We start from the raw sequence: 17,714 nt of genomic DNA, 5'->3' as shown, positions 1-17,714 counted from the left end.
TAAGGCATCTGATTGTAATTAACCTGTAACAATATAATTGCCCACGAAATGGCCAAACTATTCCAAATACCATAGCTGCTTTAGCGTTGTTACTCTCACTGCACCTTCTTCTTTTAGCTGCTCCCATTAGGGGTTGCCACAGCGGATCATCTTTTTCCATATTACTCTCACTGCACCACTCGGAGTATTTATGTCACCGTATCTGAGTGGGAAATCACAGCTCTACAGCAGCTGATTGGAAAGAGAATTATCGCTATACAGCATCAAGCACACACTGCCTCAGCCATGCTGTCTATTGAACTGCTCTCATACGGCAAACGCTTCAGAGCCTTTTCTGTAAGGCCCTCACGGTTCAGAAACAGTTTCATCCCAAGAACTATAAATGCACTCAATCAGTCCATCAAGTGCTCCTTGTAGAACTGTTTGTACTTATTAGTACAATCACCTCACTGTAAACTTGCGATACAGTTATAATATTGCACAACCTTAGCCACTTTATAAAGCACGTATTTACATATGATGACGATATCATTTTTAAGATGAAATGCAGCAAAATATTTTTATTTCATTATACAGATAAAATATTAACATCATTTAAATAATCTGTATTGTTAATAATTAAACGTGTGGACACGGTGGTGCAGCGATAGCTAGTTTGGGGATCGTTCATGCCTCGTGCTGTATTCTTGCTGGGGCTGGCACAACATTACGAAGATATTTCAATGTTCCTTAAAAGTTTTGAAGAATCGGCGTTCTAAGCTTACAGATGGCTTAACATCTATTATAGAGCTGAATGTGTGGTGATTGGTTACTTGGAGAAAGAAAAGGAAAGACAGGAATTGGAGGTTAGTACATGCAGTACTGCTGCAATAAATTATTTCATCGAAGGTCTCGCACAGCACAGCAAGCATCTTGCAGTAGGCATGAACAATCTATGGACAGTGCACCAGCTCGTCACTATCACTGTACCACTGTGTTCCCCATGTTTAATAACATGCTTTAATCATCATCAAAATGATATCAAGTATACATCCCAGTATTTTAATTATTCAGAGAGCTGTAATACAGTATCACAAATGTAATGGATTCTGTGTCCTGTCGGAGGAAGAGAAAGCCCGTTTAATAAGCATTTAATGTGCTACTTTAGTTACGATGGTATTTGAGAAACTAGTAAATTAAATGATTTAAAGATGAAGTTTATGATGTTCTACTTTAATGACAAAATAAACTACTTGATTAAAGTGGAAATTTTGAGATTAAAGTTGACATTTCAAGCTTTTTTCTCACTGTGTCACTATTTTTTTTTCTCTGTACCTTAATAAGCTTTCATATAACACTCAGACGGTGGGCTACAACTCACCTTTTCACGGCAACTCTGATATCTGACAACTTCTTTTTTATTTCGAGCACTGTGCGACTTTGTGAACTTGAACTTTTGAGTTTCTCCGACTCTCTATGTTACTCGATCAACTTCCTTTTGTTGCTTATACCACTGTTTAAACCAACAAATAGTACATTTTTCTTTGCCTCCACTTGGTATTCGCTGAAATTCTTCTATTTTTCCCCATGCTTCTGCCATTGCCTTTTCACAGAACACTGAGCTTAAGGGCTATTTATATTGATTTGCATATTCAAAGAGGCGTAATTCTGGAAGGAGCTTGGGTGGGGCAGCAGGTGAGTGCACATGCGTTACTTTTCACGCCGACCGGGATTTGTGGAGTAGAAGAATGTGGAAGTTGGCGAATGCACTGATTTATGCATCTGGATTTTTTTGTGCATATGCACATTTCCGCTTTTGTCCTTACGCCATGTTTTAGTGTGAATTAAACACAGCGTTATGCATGAGGCCCCAGGAGTGGTCACATCAACCATTTGGTACATTTTTAAAAAGAAGGAATGCACTGGTAAGCTCAGCAACTCCAGAAGGACAGACAACTGTGCTGGATGATTGCAGAATTATGTCCTTGGTGAAGAATAACCCCTTCACAAAATTTTGCCACACAAAAAATACTCCCTGGTGGTAGACCTATCATTGCCAAAGTCTACAATCAAGAGGAGACTTCATGAAAGTAAAGACAAGGGTTTACCACAAGGTGCAAACCACTGGTAAACCTCAAGCATAGAAAGGACAGCTTAGATTTTGCCAGAAAACATTTTTAAAAACATGTCCAATTCTGGAACAATTTTCTTTGGACAAAGGACAGTAAGATCAATATATACCAGCATGATGGAAAGAGAAGAGTATGGAGAAGAGAAGAAACAGGTCATGATTTGATGAATACCATCTGTGAAACATGGTGGAGGCAATTGTATGGCATGATCATGCATGGCTGTGAATGGACGTCAGCCACTAATGTTTATTGATGCTATGACTGCTGACAGAAGTTGCAGGATAATTTCAGAAGTGTGTACAGGGCTATACTGTCTGCTCAGATTCAGTCAAATGCTGCAAAACTGATAGGACAACACTTCAATACAAGGACAGTATGGATAATGAGTCACAACATACTGCAAAAGCAAACCAAGTGTTTTTCAATGCAAAGTAGTGGAATATTTTCCAATGTCCAAGTCAATCAACTGAGCTCAACCCAATTGAACATGCATCTCACTTCATGAAGACAACACTGATGGCAGAAAGTCCAACAAACAAGCAGCAAGTGAAGGCAGCTGCAGTAAAGGCCTGGCAAAGCATTAGTAGGGTGACCTCAGACAGTTATTGACTGTAAAGGTTTTTCAACCACATATTGAAAATGATCATTGCATTTATGATTATTTTAGTTTGTCCAATTATTTTTGAGCTCCTGAAAATAGGGGATCATGTATAAAAATGATTGTCATTCCTAAACAGTTCTTATGATATTTTTGGTAAAACCCTAAAATTAAAGCTGAAAGTCTATACTTTCATCACATAATGATTGCTTTATTTCAAATCCATTATGGTGGTATACAGAGCCAAAATTATGAAAATTGTGCCACTGTCCAAATACTTACAGACTTGACTGAATGTTATGCATTTGTTAAAACGTCATGCACTAATTTGTTATTGCCAGCTATTTTTAAACATTAACAACTGTAAAATATTCGAGCAACATCTTTATGACATAGAATTCTTTGTGGTTTGTGTTTTTTGCTTGTTGATTACGTCCTTATTTGGCATTAGCTTAACTAGACCCAAAAGTTGTAAAAAATTAAATTATACATTCTTATTCTTTTTGGTAATCATTTGTCATGTGATTGGGGGGCATCAAGAACTAAAATTAAGTTTATGAAAAAATTATTTTGCTTACAATTGGCAAGACACATCACCAGTGAAAATTTTAAAAATATCAATTGGCTCCAAACATTTGCATAAATTTTCCCTAAACATCAAACTGCTGTTGACACAAGAAAGCTGTCAGGCACTCATATTTGCAGAAGGAGGTGTTTGAGATTCCTGTGCTAAATTAGTTTAACAGGAGTGTGCTGTAGCTGAGAGAAAGCAGCCTGATCAGTGTGTCACCACAAAATTTTAATGGGAAAAAAGCAGGTATGTGCTGCTGCAGTTCTCACTGACTTCCGAGTGCCCACGATTTCTCACTCTTTACCACACTGTTTTTGGTAGCTCAATGTCCTTCAAATGACCACTTACTGTGGCTTCACAAGTTGGAATTCTTTTGAGATTTTGGTAGGCTCAATCAATAAATGATTTTACAAACCAGGTACTATCTACTGTAGTGGGCTGGTGCCCTGCCTGGGGTTTGTTTCCTGCCTTGCACCCTGTGCTGGCTGGGATTGGCTCCAGCAGACCCCTGTGACCCTGCAGTTAGGATATAATGGGTTGGATAATGGATGGATGGATGGATGATACTATCTATCTGTTCTTAATCCTCTTTGCAAATAGCTAACATATCAGTATTACATTTTCAAGATCACAAATATTGGTGCATTCTGGGAGTATAAACCATGATAAAATTTACAATAGCAGCACATTTTAAAAAAAAACTATTCAATATATAAAATGTGCTAATAGTATTCAGAGGGGAGAATCAGAAAAAAAGTTTTTAGCCTGAAAAATTGGTTTAACACCAGTAAAATACATCTATTCATCATAGTACATGTAAACTGTTCAATATTTACTCCTAAATAATCCTTAAAGGCTTTCACATCAGACAGTTATAAAAACTTAAGATCCATATATGATCAACGAGCATCCAATTACAATTCTGTATCTGTGCAAGAGGTGCCACTCATTAGTGATGAGCAAATGCCGTGGACTTCACTGTGAGTTTGGAAGAACCACTGAAATGTTTTGGAACTTTGCTAAACTCCATGAAATGGATTTAATTCAATGGGTAAGAGAAATTGAACTAGATTTGAGTGAATTACAATGGTGCAGTAACTGTTCGTTAGGGTTAGGGAAGCATCTTCCAACTATGTTGGACCAATTACTGTGGCCAATAATGTAATCTCTGTTGTGAGAGAGCAGTGCTAACCACTGCACTACCACTCCTCATACAACAAATGATGCAGATAGAATAAATACCACAAATAAAATACAAGAAAAGGCCACAAACTAGCAATGAGTAAATAAAATATAGATCATTGTGCTCACAAAGGTCCAGTCTTGGGGCACACATTAGCCGTGCCATGAAGTGGCAGCATTGAACTGGCTCCTTCCATTGTTTGAAACTGTGGCTCCTGGCACAAATGAAATGTCGTTTTTATGTCTCCTATATCTGTGCTGATGCTTTGCACTGTTTTATTCCTTTGTGAACAAACCATGGCCTTGCAAATAGTAATAATTTTGTTGTTGTTATTATTATTATTATTTTACAGGATCACATGACACGGGGAGGGGAGGGCTCTATTAATGCTTGCTTTGACTTATAGTTGCAGCACTTGACTAATTATGCAAATTAGCCATGCTGTTCTGCTACTTCCAGCGCAATGGCATCGGTTTTATATATCCGCTGCCAGTACTCATTATATTCTCCTTATTGTCAGCTAACATACCCCTGAAATGAAAATGCAGAAAGTTTTAGTTTTTATTTTAAATACCTCTAGGGTGGAAGGCTGGAGTAGTTATTGTGTTGTAACATTACACATGTGCAAAGCAGATCAGCAATGAGTTTATAGTACCCATGTGTGAAAGTTCAGCAAATGGCTGCTACAGCTCTATGATGTCACACTGGCCTCACAAAGCATCATGGGGTGCTGAGAAAAATATCTGGAATGCAGGCAAATTTTCAGGAAAACACTCAGCGAACAAGGTCACCCAAGAACACAGTACTGTATATGAATAAAATCACTCATTAACTTGGACAAGCTTTCAGTGGCCTTGGAGGATATATTTACTATGAAGGGAAGTTTACTTTTTAAGATTTTTAAAATAGAATTCTCCTTATTTGTCTACAGCTACCACTTTCCATATTCCCAATCAAATTAAGAATACTTTGCAGGTTTGTCTGATATTCTGTCTAGAACCTCCATAGGTATATTGCAAAGACAAAGTCTCTGATAATAAAGAGTATTATTGAATAAACTAGAGATTAATCTAAGGTTAGCAAAATTTTTCAGATCAAAGCTGTGGAGAATTTCATCCAAAACTTTTTGTGATGCTATAGAGGAGTACTTCTGAAGTTTGACAGCAAAATTTACAGCTGGTCCAAATTCAGAAACATGTATTTAGTATTGTATACTACCAGTCTAAACAGCCTCAGCAATCTTGTATCATGCATCTACTTTAACATAAGCACAAACTCTGTTTATCTGGGGACATTGTAGAATTGTAGGATCCTTTAAATCTTTGCCTGCTCTATTTTCTTTCACAGTGTCCTCATTGTGCCAGAGTAAAGCTGACTTTTCCAAAGCACCACTCTGTGTCAAAAATGTGATGAAATCTATCGATTATATCGATTATGGCCGGGTGCAGGAACGACAGAACATTTGATCAAAATTTGGGGCACCAAACATTTAATAGAAAGGAAAGATAAATGAAGGTAACGCCCATCTTGGTGTGGTTGCCCAGGCTTATAGGCCAAAGCAAAAGGGAAAGAAAGTATTTTAAACAAAAAGCATTTGGTAGTTAATGCTTTCCATAGCTCCATCTCATGGGTTGTTTGTCAGCCAAGTGACATCGACTAACAGGAGTCAAGTGTCCTTATAGAGGGCAGACTGGAAGGGGCGGAGTCGGGTGCCCTCATTATACAATACAATACAGTTTATTTTTGTATAGCCCAAAATCACACAGGAAGTGCCGCAATGGGCTTTAACAGGCCCTGCCTCTTGACAGCCCCCCAGCCTTGACTCTCTAAGAAGACAAGGAAGAACTCCCAAAAAAAACCTTGTAGGGAAAAATGAAAGAAACCTTGGGAAAGGCAGTTCAAAGAGAGACCCCTTTCCAGGTAGGTTGGGCGTGCAGTGGGTGTCAAAAGAAGGGGGTCAATACAATACAATACAATACACAGAACAGAACAAATCCTCAATACAGCATAAAAATAAAAATTTTAGAAGTACGGAGTAGAATTTAACAGTAGATGATATCACATATTAAGATTTGGATATTTTTATAGTCCTGGAGACCTCATCCATCCTCATTGGACCCCATCACTGTCCTCATTGGACAGTCTCATGTTGCTGCAGGGGAAAAAGGGAGAGAAGACCATTAGTGATAGCACACCCTCTCATCTCAGTGGATTATCAGGTACCTTGACCGAGCTCAGGAGGAGATCCTTGGACACACATGGGTGACATCATGTACTATTGTATGTGTGTCAAAATGCAGAAAAATACCTCAACATTTTGAAATTTAAAGATATGCTAAATTCCCCCAGTAGATTTATTGTTTTTATGAAAATCAGCATTGCCTATCTTTCTGCCAGATTACAATCTTCTAAAAGATGTTTTGGACACAATTAAGTTTTGAAAAGTAATTAATATTATTTTTGCAGGGACTGTCTGGCTTTGAGTCTTTTGAACAGTGGAACAAGCATTGTGGCTGGATTTGCTGTTTTCTCGATCCTTGGTTTCATGGCTCATGAGCAGGAGAGGTCGATCTCGGACATAGCAGTTGCAGGTGAGACACATTTTTCCTTTGAGTTTTATGAGAAAATAGTGACAACTTTATTAAATTATTTATATTTGCTAACAAAAAACTTCTAAGCCCAAATTTCCCAGTAGTCTATAAAACAAGTATGTGTCCCAAGGAGCAGCACTCGTTCATGTTAATGGTCGAGTTCATTGAGCTTGTTATACTCTCCTTATTTCTTGTTACCCCTAACTCTTGTCACAGCTCATGTGAATTAATATCCACTGCTCTTACTGTTCACAAATAACATTCAACAAACTCCATTCATTTCAGTTAAACTGAGAAGACAGGAAGTGGAGAAATTAACACGCTTCCCTAAACATGCACTGTCAGTAAGGACAAGGCAGAAAAGGGAAAAAAGAGTAAAGGCCCATAAGTTGGCAAGGCGAAAGGAAATCTTTTAATGAGCAAAAGTTTCAGAAACATAATGTCAAGACAAAGGGAATCTTAGTCTAAAACTGCCCAAGGTCAAAATCTGGAAAATCATAAGAAAACAATCACCAAAGCCCAAAAAGGATAACAAGAAGCTGAAGTCAAAACACATACAAAGATTGTAAGCCCTAAATTCACTTTAAATATTCCTCCTAAAACTGCAAAAGGTCTGGTTTAGGAGATCCAGAATGATGTTCACCTTAGCATGCCTTTTTGTGACATCACAACATGTCACTTCCTGGCCTCACGTCACTTGACTATGACTCAGTGTTGCTATCTGCAATATGGCTGTCAATTTACAAAATGGTGATGGATTGCATAAACCTAAATGGTGGACAAAAACATAAAATAGTAAAGAAACACAAAGTAAGTAATACTTATTCCAAAACAGACAATGAGCAAAAACATTTATCTTATCATAACAAAAAGCCAATATGAATAAGAAAAAGTCAAACATTTTGCAAAAGAATTTGTTCATGTGACATGTGTTATTTCTTCTGATTTTCACCCAGGTCCTGGACTGGCCTTCATTGCCTACCCAAAAGCTGTGACAATGCTGCCTCTTTCTCAGCTCTGGGCATGTCTCTTCTTTCTCATGATAATATTTTTGGGTCTTGATAGCCAGGTGAGCAAAATTTGTAAGAGAAAAGCAACGTATGTTAACTAATACAAGAATGGAACGGTTCTTACAAAGGACACTCAGCATTTCTAAAAGATACTAATATGTAGAGTTGGATAAGCTAATCCAAACAGTCATATGTCTACTGGAAGATTTACATAAGTCAATATATTCCATGAAAAAGCAAAACAAAACAAAACCAAACCTCAGACCTGACCAATTAGAATATTAAAAGTAATCATGTCTGTTTTGCTTCTAAACCTGTCATTTTCACTTACTGTCTCTTAATCTTTTTAAGTGTTTTGAACTCAGTCAATGTGTTTACATGCACTTTAATAACTTGGTGACTCACAGAAACCCGATTTCAATAATGTCATGTATACCCTAATTCCCGTCTAAGAGACCAGGTTAAGAGACACAGATGTCTCCACATATTTCTAAGTTATGTGGCTATGTAAATCTTTTTTTTGTGATTTCTAATCTGCACATGGCCATTACATTAGTCCTTCTCCAGGCTGAAATAACCTCTCTCAGCATTTCAGAAATCATTATATTTATGTTAAAAGCTGAATGTATAGTGCTAAGTTCAGCAGAGAAACCTTGCAAGACACAAGTTTAGGCTTATTATTAGATTAATGATAAGTATTGATAACATTTAGCCATTTTTAGCACTTTTTTATAAGATTGGAGCATTTACCAATGGAGAATTCAATGATTTGGACTTGTGAATGTAAAAAGGGTTTGTAAAGAAACCATGTTAATGCTTTAACCAGGTAACTCAACTTATATTCTGGTTTTGTATTTTCAAGTAAATGAGCCAATTTACTGTATTACCCATAGTGTTGAACAAACTTAGTTTTTACCCGCTACACCCTGATGAAAGGGAATCACTCAACAGAATATTTTGCAATACAATGCAATCCATTGTACATTAATTCCCCTTGGGATTGATAAAGTTTATCTGTTCTATTTAATTTATATAATATTTATTATGTACATAAATAAATGTACAGTAAAGTAAACTGGAAACTGAATCAAATTATCTTCAGTAATATTTAATTTGAAATTAAACATATCAAGTCAAATGAAGTAAACAAGCAGCACAGACAGATAGATTGGTACCTTGATGGCTTAATGTCACTGTCCACATCAATTTTAATTGATCTGTGTGTGTGGATATGTGTTTGTGTGTGTGTTTGCGTTCATTTCTTTCTCTTCATTATCAAGCAAATGATCAGGGAGGGCAAGCAAGCTGTCAGTTATCTTCATGTATAAATTTCATTGTGTGTCTGTGTGTGAATGCTTGCGTGTGCCTACGTGTGTGTATACTGTATATATATATATTTAAATAAATTATTATCTCAAAAACTACAGGTATTTTACAAATCAATAGGCCTAGTCCCATGACTAAAAGAAACAGACTGCAAAAGTCCAGGTTAGATGAAAAACTGTTATGACAGTTATCGTTAGATAAACCATCTTTAAAGGCTACAAGGATAGGTACTGGACCAAAAACAATAGACCTGGAGCCTGTAACAGGACAAACATGCTTGAAGAAGATAGGTCAGTTTTTTCGGAAACTATCACTATACATAACTCTTTGCTGGGATGTAGTTATCCAGGATCTTTGCATAAAAATGCATAATTTTCTGAAGACAATTGTAATTTTAAGATGTGAAAATCAAATTCAATTTTCTACTGATACACACATGTACACACAAACACACAAACAGACCATGCTAAAATCAGTTTTTCTTGATTTTTAGAATCAGAATCTGAACTTAACATAATTAGTAAATTTTTGACCCTATCACCAAACTTCCATTTACATGGAGGTAAAACAATGAAAAGACTACAAAACAAAACAAAAGGTTTGTTTTTTCTCACTTAACTGTAGGCCCTGGAAAATAATTGTCATTGTTCACCAGGGGCCCCATGTATCACGCAATGCTTAGAATTCTCACTAAATCATTGCATACAGACAAAGCTAGAAATGTGCATACACACAAATAATTCAAATGTATAAAACTGCATGTAAGCAAAGCTCCACATACTTTCCCTTTATAAATCCCAATGACTGTGAATTTTAATGCACATTCATGTGAGTACAGCCCCATCCCGTCCCCCCCCCTCCCAAATTTTGCAAGTTTCAATATGCAAATCAATGTAAATGGCCTCTTTCGTTCAGTATTTTGCTAAAAGACAACGGCAAAAGAACATGTAAAAAAGAAGAATTTCAGCAAATACAAAATTGAGGTCCTGCTTAGTGAAATGGAGGCAAAGAACCAAGGCAGCAGTATAAGCAACAAAAGGAAATTGATGGAATGGGACAGTGTGGTGGAGACACTCAAAAGTTCAAGTCATAAAGTTGCATAGTGACAAAAATAAAAGAGAAGTGATCAGACATCAAAGTTGATGTGAAAAAGCAAGTGTCTGAGTGTCATATGAAAGCATATTAGGACCATAGAAAAGAAAAAATATAGAGACACAGTGAAAAAAAAAAGGTCTATGTTGTGATTAAAGTCAAATCTTGAAATTTCCACTTTAAATTCATAGTTTACTTTGTCATTAAAGTAGAACGTCATAAACCTCATTTTAAAATTGAAGTTTAATTTACCAGAGTTTCTCAAATTCCTTCGTAACTAAAGCAGCGTGTTCAATTCTTCATATTCTAAGTATTCCCGGACCCAGTCATTAAACTCTATATGCTTCTTAAATGTGCTTTCTTTTATGCCGACATGAGCACACAGGCAGTGATCGCCACACATAATAATCACGTTCATGATTTTTCAGTTCTCTGAACATTTTAGAATACTAAGATTTATCCTTGATATCATTTTCATGATGAAATGCATTAAAGCATGTAGTAAACATGTGGGGGGACAGTGACGCAGCAATAGCAATGAGCTGACACCCTGTCCATGGACTGTTCCTGCCTCCTGCAAAATTCTTGTTGTGACACACTCGACCGTGGATGGAATCATTTTTGGCAGCAGTACTGTGCTTGTCAAATGTACCAGCACCCAATTCCTGTTCTTCTCTTTTCTGTCTTCACGTTGTAGTGGTCTAGTGCCTGTCAGATTCATACCATCAATAGGACGGTGATTTATTTACTTTTTCAGTGGGGATTCCAGGTGCATTTTTTTGGCCTGTCCTGCCCACAGTCACACATAGAGACACGAATAAAACAAATGTGTGAAATGTATTAAATGTAAAATCAAATATAAACAACAAAAATCAGACAACCCTCCCCTTCCCCTTTGGCAATACAAATATTAACACAACAATCAACCATGACATTAAACACTCACAACAATGTCCTTATACAGTTCCAATGCAGCAGAAATGGATGAAATGGCATGGAGTAAAGATGACAATGACAATCCCATGAACAGCTTCTGTAACAAATGAATTAAACAGTCCTACAAGTGGTCCTGAGTGGAGCAGGGTAAGATTTGTGGGATTGCTCCCTCTGAAGACACATGTTAACTAAACCACCATTATATACACAAAAGGCAGGCAGGCACAAGACAGTCCATTCATCCTAGCAAGAAACGATCCAGGGTACAAGTGACTTCACAGTGGTGACGTTGAACGGGACACACAGGTTACACAGAAACACAACTCTTGCTGCTTTGCCGGCCCCTTTTCAAGTTTCCCGCTAAACCTTCTTGTTGCTAGCAGCCCCTGTGTTTGTTTCAGACATCCAATGTGGGCAATCCCCTTCAGAGCTGCTGGGAAATGGAGTCCTTCCAGCGGTAGCACTGCTACAACATAAGCAATCTCCATACAATAAGCATCTGTAATAAATGTAAAACCAGCTGTAGGATTAGTACAGGATTCTTCAAAACTTTGAAAAATCCTTGTTATATATATCAAATTATTCAATCCATCCATCCATTCATCCATTTGTCCATCCATCCAGGGTCACTCCAGTCCCAATAGGCATAGAGCGCAAGGCAGGAACAATCCTGGGACTGGGCACCAGCTCATCACTACCACTGCGCCAATGTGCCCCCACGTTTAATTATTAACAGTATACATTATTTAAACTAAGTTAACAATTTACCTGTAAAATATAATATACTTTCTTTAATGCCACTCATAATAAAAATGATATCAAATATAAATCCTAGTATTGTAAGAGCACACAGCTCCAAGAGGATAGCTCTTGGAAATCTAAATTGACTTAGAAGCCAGTCCTGGGCTTCCAGGGTATTATGTTTGGACAGCCCAAGAGCCTCACTAGCAGCCTGATGGTTCTTCATATCATTTGATCTTGTTTAGTTAAACTATGCTTACCAGTTCATACATTAAGTTGTGACTGAAAATTATTGGTACAGCAAATATGCTTGTGAAACTTACAGACTCATGTTTTCTCTAACATTTAAATTTATCATTCTTCTTTAACCACTGTATTAATCCTGAATTAACTGTTCTGTCATCTGAGGCTGTACATCTGCTACAATTTTCTATTCTGATGCCCTTTACTTACATACAATTTAGCCTATAATTTTAACATATATTTACTTGAAAACATTTCTATTTACTATTTGTTGTAAAGTGCTCTCTTGTAAAGCAATTTGTTATGGTGTTCTCTATTAAATAAACATTGATTGTCTGATTTTAAAAAGTGTGTGCAAAAAATGCTCAAACGAAATGAAGAGTAACAATCACATTTAGATCCTGCTTGTTTTTTTTTCAGTTTGTTTGTGTCGAGAGTATGGTGACTGCTATCACAGACATGTTCCCTAAGAAGTTTCGTAAGGGTAAATCTCGGGAGCTCCTCATCCTAGGGATAGCTGCTGCGTGTTTTCTACTTGGCTTGCTCTTAGTAACTGAGGTAGGATGTTTATTCTTATTTGTATACCTTCAACTTTGTGTATACCCTTATATTAGGTCAAATGCACATTAAGATTAAGGTGTTGATTAGGAAGTTAACAAAGAAAAAAAGCAGTTCTAATTTCAGTTAATGTGATCATACCTTGAAAAAGTGAAATAAAATATTATTGTTACTGAAAGATTTACAGAAAAAATGTGTAGTTTCTTGTTTGAAACTGTTATGAGTATATGCAGAAGATTTTAGTTTCTTACATTAGAAAAACTGTATTGGTCAACAATTTGATATTTCATTCTTTTTTCTGAAACTGGAAATTGTGAGCTGCTAAGGGTGATGTTGAAAATTTGGCAGAAAATAAAAAGACACTAGAAAACAGTAAATAAATTCAAGTAGGTCAATGGAGGGTGTGATGGTGCTGGCTGAAATGCCCAGAGTGGAAGGATGGGGGAAGGCAGCTACTTTAGGACACTGCCTCCCCAGAACACTAGATGGCGATTTCCCTGCAGCATAGCTGTGCCCCAGATTCCCGCAGGGCACCATGAGGTCTGGAGTTTGGTTTCACAGCCCTTCTGGGTACTGTGGGTGCAGCCAGGAGGCGCTGCAGGAAGACCTGAGGATTTTTATTTTCCGTATAGCTTGGAAGTACTCCCAAGTCATGGGGACAGAAGCCCCAAAGTACTTCCGGGCTGAAGAAAACTCCAGCCCTCCATCTCACCCAGAAGTGCTGGAAAGTCACATGGGAGGAAGAATGGAAGCACTATAGCAACTATAGTCAAGGACTATATAAAGGACTGTTAAGAAATCAGTAAGCGAGCTGCAGTTGGGAGGTAGATAACAGAGCTTGCTGGGAGGTGTGGAGGAGAGAACTGATAATAATTATTGTACCTATTACTATTATTACTTGCCTGTGTATGGTGGTTGGGGTGCTTAGAGGCAATATTGCAGAAAAAGGAAAAATTAAAGCACCTTTTTGTTCTTTTACCTGGTGTCCTGGATGTTTTTCTGTCGGGTTAAAGGAGCGACAGTACCCTCTAGTGTCACAAGGGCTGCAAGTAGAAGCAATGAAGGTGGAACAAGACAACAAGAAACTAACTCTGCTGATTTCCCCTCAGGAACAGGTTATAAAAATCTACAGTGCCTTCAGAAGGTATTCAGACTGCTTTTTCACATTTTGCTATGTTGCAGCCTTATGCCAAAATTCATTTTTTCTTTCATGAAACAGGACCCCAGAATGACAAAGTGAAAAAGTGAGTTTAGAAAAGACAAAGTGAATTTAGAAGATTTAATTATTTTTTAAATTAATGTACATGTATGTCAGAACATAAAGTGGAAATTACTGGTCATATACTTTTAAATTAACAAAAAAGAGTGATGACTATTGAACAGCATAATAACTGCCTGACAAAGATGGTGTCAGTGTTTCACTTAGGCTTTATTCCTGGCTTTAATTTTGTTAAGAATTTTATATTTTGCCTTTTTTTCGGTTGAAACCTATGATGGGTCAGTCAGTCATTATCCAACCTGCTATATCCGAACACAGGGTCACGGGGCCCTGCTGGAGCCAATCCTAGGGCACAAGGCTGGAACAAATCCCAGGCAGGGCACCAGCCCACCACAGGACACGCACACACACACCAAGCACAATTTAGGATCGCCAATGCACCTAACCAGCATGTCTTTGGACTGTGGGAGGAAACAGGAGCACCCGGAGGAAACCCACACAGACACGGAGAGAACATGCAAACTCCACGCAGAGAGGACCTGGGAAGATCTCCTTACTACGAGGCAGCAGTGCTACCACTGCGCCACCGTGCTGCCCCCTATGATGGGTACCTTTCATTAATCATGCCGTACTCAGTCGCAAACCGGCACATGCACGTAACATGACAATTTAGCATTACCAAAAAACCTAACACATATGGCTTTCAGATACAAAAAAAGAAAACCGCTTACTTTTGCAAAATAGCCTGAACAAACTTTAATTAGCATGATGGATTTAAGGACACAATAAGCTGGACTTGCTCTAGTCAAATGTGGATTTATTTAAATGTAAACCTGCAGTACCACTGAGCAGATCTGATGATGTTTTACTCTCATATTATATATATATATATATATATATATATATATATATATATATATATATATATATTAGTCACAGGATGCTGTGGGACAGACTCCTGGAAGGACCGGGAGGTGGTGTATATGTCCCCCGGACCACGTGGGGTCAAACTCCCTGAATGTTGAGGGGACTACAGGAAAGGAGCAAGGAGGCTCAAGCCCATTGGGGCCCATGGCCACTGCCAGGGGGCGCCCCAAGCCTCATGGAGCCCGGGAAACATTCACTACAGCCACACCTGGGAAGATGGAGGAAGATCCTTCCATGGACGCCCGGAGTGCTTCCAGGTGCAAGGGCAGCACTTCTGGCACATCAGGAAGTGCTGCCGGAAGAGTGTCATCAGGCACCAGGAGCACATCTGGGTGGGAATAAAAGGGGCCGCATCCCTACAATCAGGGAGCTAGAGTCAGGAGTGGGAGTAGGACGAAGCTCCTGTGAAGACGGGAAATGTGGCCCACGGATAGGGAGAGAAAGGCCCGTGTTGGGAGTGATTGGTGCTGGGAGCACTGTGTGCTGTGCGGGACTATGTTTCAGCAATAAAGGTGTGTATTTTATAAAGAAGCGGTGTCTGTCTGGTGGTGTTCGGACCCGGGTCTCACATTATATATATATATATATATACCGAGCTGTGTGATCTGCATGTCGTGCTGTGAGTCAATCATTTAAAAGCCTGTACAGCAGCTGTCCTTTTGTCTCGTAGGACATGTTTGTAAGTAGGGTGTGACATGCAAGTAGTCTCGCGGGACTTTAAAGTGTCTCTCCAACCCCAATTCTTTTTTATATATTAGATAGATATATATATATAAAAAACAGTGGCATGCAAAACTTTTGGCATCCTTATTTAAAATGTCTGTTACTGCGAATAGTTAAGTGAGCAGAAGATGAACTGATCACCAAATTGCAAGTTAAAGGTGACACATTTCTTTAATACTTGCAAGATTACATTTTTTTCCATCATTCACAGGTAGAAAATACCAAAAAAATGAAAAGGTCCTGAAGTAAAATTTGGGCACCCAACATAGTCACCACTTACACCCCCTTTGGCTAGTATCACAGCTTGTAAACACTTTTTGTAGCCAGTTAAGAGTCTTTCATTTCTTACTTGTATTTTTGCCTATTTGTCCTTGCAAAAGGCATCTAATTCTGAAAGATTCTTGGGCCGTCTTGCATGCACTGCTCTTTTGAGATCTATCCACAAATTTTCAATGATGTTTAGGTCCGTGGACTGTGAGGGCCATGGCAAAATAATCAGCTTGCACCTCTTAAGGTACTCAATTGAAGATTTTGAGGTGTGATAGGAGCCATCCTCTTTGTAATTTCAACTTTTTTACAGATGGTGTGATATTTGCTTCTAGAATTTCCTGGCATTTATTTTAATCCATTCTTCCCACCACCAATGACAAGTTACCTATGCCACCAGCTGCAACACAAGCTCAAAGCATGATCAATCCATCCCTGTGCTTAATAGTTAGAGGGGTGTTCTTTTCCTGGAAATCAGCACCCTTTTTTTCTCCAAACATATCTTTGCACATTGTGGCCAAAAAGTTCAATTCTGACTTCATCACTTCACAGGACTTGTTTCTAAAGTGCATCAGGCTTGTTTAGATGTTCATTTTGCAAACTTTGGGCATTAAATTTTGTGGCTTAAGCACAGGAAAGGTTTTCTTCTGCTGTCTCTACCATGAGAGTCACATTTGTTGAAGTGTAGCTGCACAGAATATTGCACCACCACTTCAAAGTCTGCTAAATCTTACTGAAGGTCTTTTGCAGTGAAACGGGGGTTTTTATTTGCCTTTCTAGCAGTCCAACGAGCAGTTCTTTCAGAAAGTTTTCTTGGTCTTTCAGACCTCAGCTTGACCTTTATCATTCCTGTTAACTGCCATTTGTTAATAACATTAGGAACTGAGGAAACAGCTACCTGACAATTAAATAACTACCTGAAGCCTATAGTATCTTCTTGTAGCTTTCTCCTACTTTGTGACCACCAAGCATTTTATTTTTCAGAGAGGTAGGCAACTACCTCTGCAATTCTCACGGAACTTTGTCACTTCCAGTTAAGAGTACGCTGTATGCGTTTGGCTGCCTCTTCTCACCGGTGTCGTTGTATTTGTTTTGTCCTGTCTGACTTTTCCACCTTTATCGTCTGATTTGACAGCTCTTTTTGAATTTTACTTATGAATGCCACTGGCGATTGCCTAGATCACACTTGCTTCTCTTCTTCTTCTTCTCTTCCTTCTCTCTTGTTACTGCCTTCGCGGTGAGTATGAATCTACTCTTGCTTCGTTTGCAGTCGCCAGTCTGAATTGTGAATGTGCAGCCTGCCCGCTGTGCTAACTGGTTATGCAGTAAGATTTGGGTTGGCTAACGTGTGTAGCTGGAGTTAGCATTTGTTGTGTGGCATTCAGAACCCTGAGTACAATGAGGACTGATCATTTATGTTAGGTTAGAATGTCTAGAGGGGGCTGGGCGATCTCCTGGCCTGGAACCCCTGCAGATTCTATTTATTCTCCAGCCATCTGGAGTTTTTTTTGTTTTTTCTGTCCTCCATGGCCATCGGACCTTACTTTTATTCTATGTTAATTAGTGTACTCTGATTTTAATTCTTACTTTGTCTTTTTTCATCATGTAAAGCACTTTG

The 17,714-nt window shown here is 38.3% G+C and overlaps 1 protein-coding gene across 2 annotated transcripts in view; it reads left to right on the top strand.

The window, feature by feature from the left end:
* Positions 1 to 17,714, top strand: part of LOC120533738 (sodium- and chloride-dependent GABA transporter 2-like) — an 86,897-nt gene that overhangs the window by 43,360 nt on the left and 25,823 nt on the right. Inside the window, exons 9-12 of one of the 2 annotated variants that reach the window (XR_005634614.1) lie at positions 6,930 to 7,054; positions 8,011 to 8,123; positions 12,823 to 12,960; positions 13,974 to 14,104. Coding sequence is in view for 1 of the 2 variants with exons in the window: in XM_039760663.1 (XP_039616597.1) it covers positions 6,930 to 7,054; positions 8,011 to 8,123; positions 12,823 to 12,960 (376 nt within the window). In the remaining variant the exon portion in view is untranslated. The remainder of the gene's footprint in view (positions 1 to 6,929; positions 7,055 to 8,010; positions 8,124 to 12,822; positions 12,961 to 13,973; positions 14,105 to 17,714) is intronic. The other variant, XM_039760663.1, reaches the window with a different exon arrangement.

This window comes from Polypterus senegalus, chromosome 8, assembly GCF_016835505.1.
Source record: "Polypterus senegalus isolate Bchr_013 chromosome 8, ASM1683550v1, whole genome shotgun sequence".
Taxonomy (NCBI): domain Eukaryota; kingdom Metazoa; phylum Chordata; class Cladistia; order Polypteriformes; family Polypteridae; genus Polypterus; species Polypterus senegalus.
This window is presented reverse-complemented; position numbering and strand designations above follow the sequence as displayed.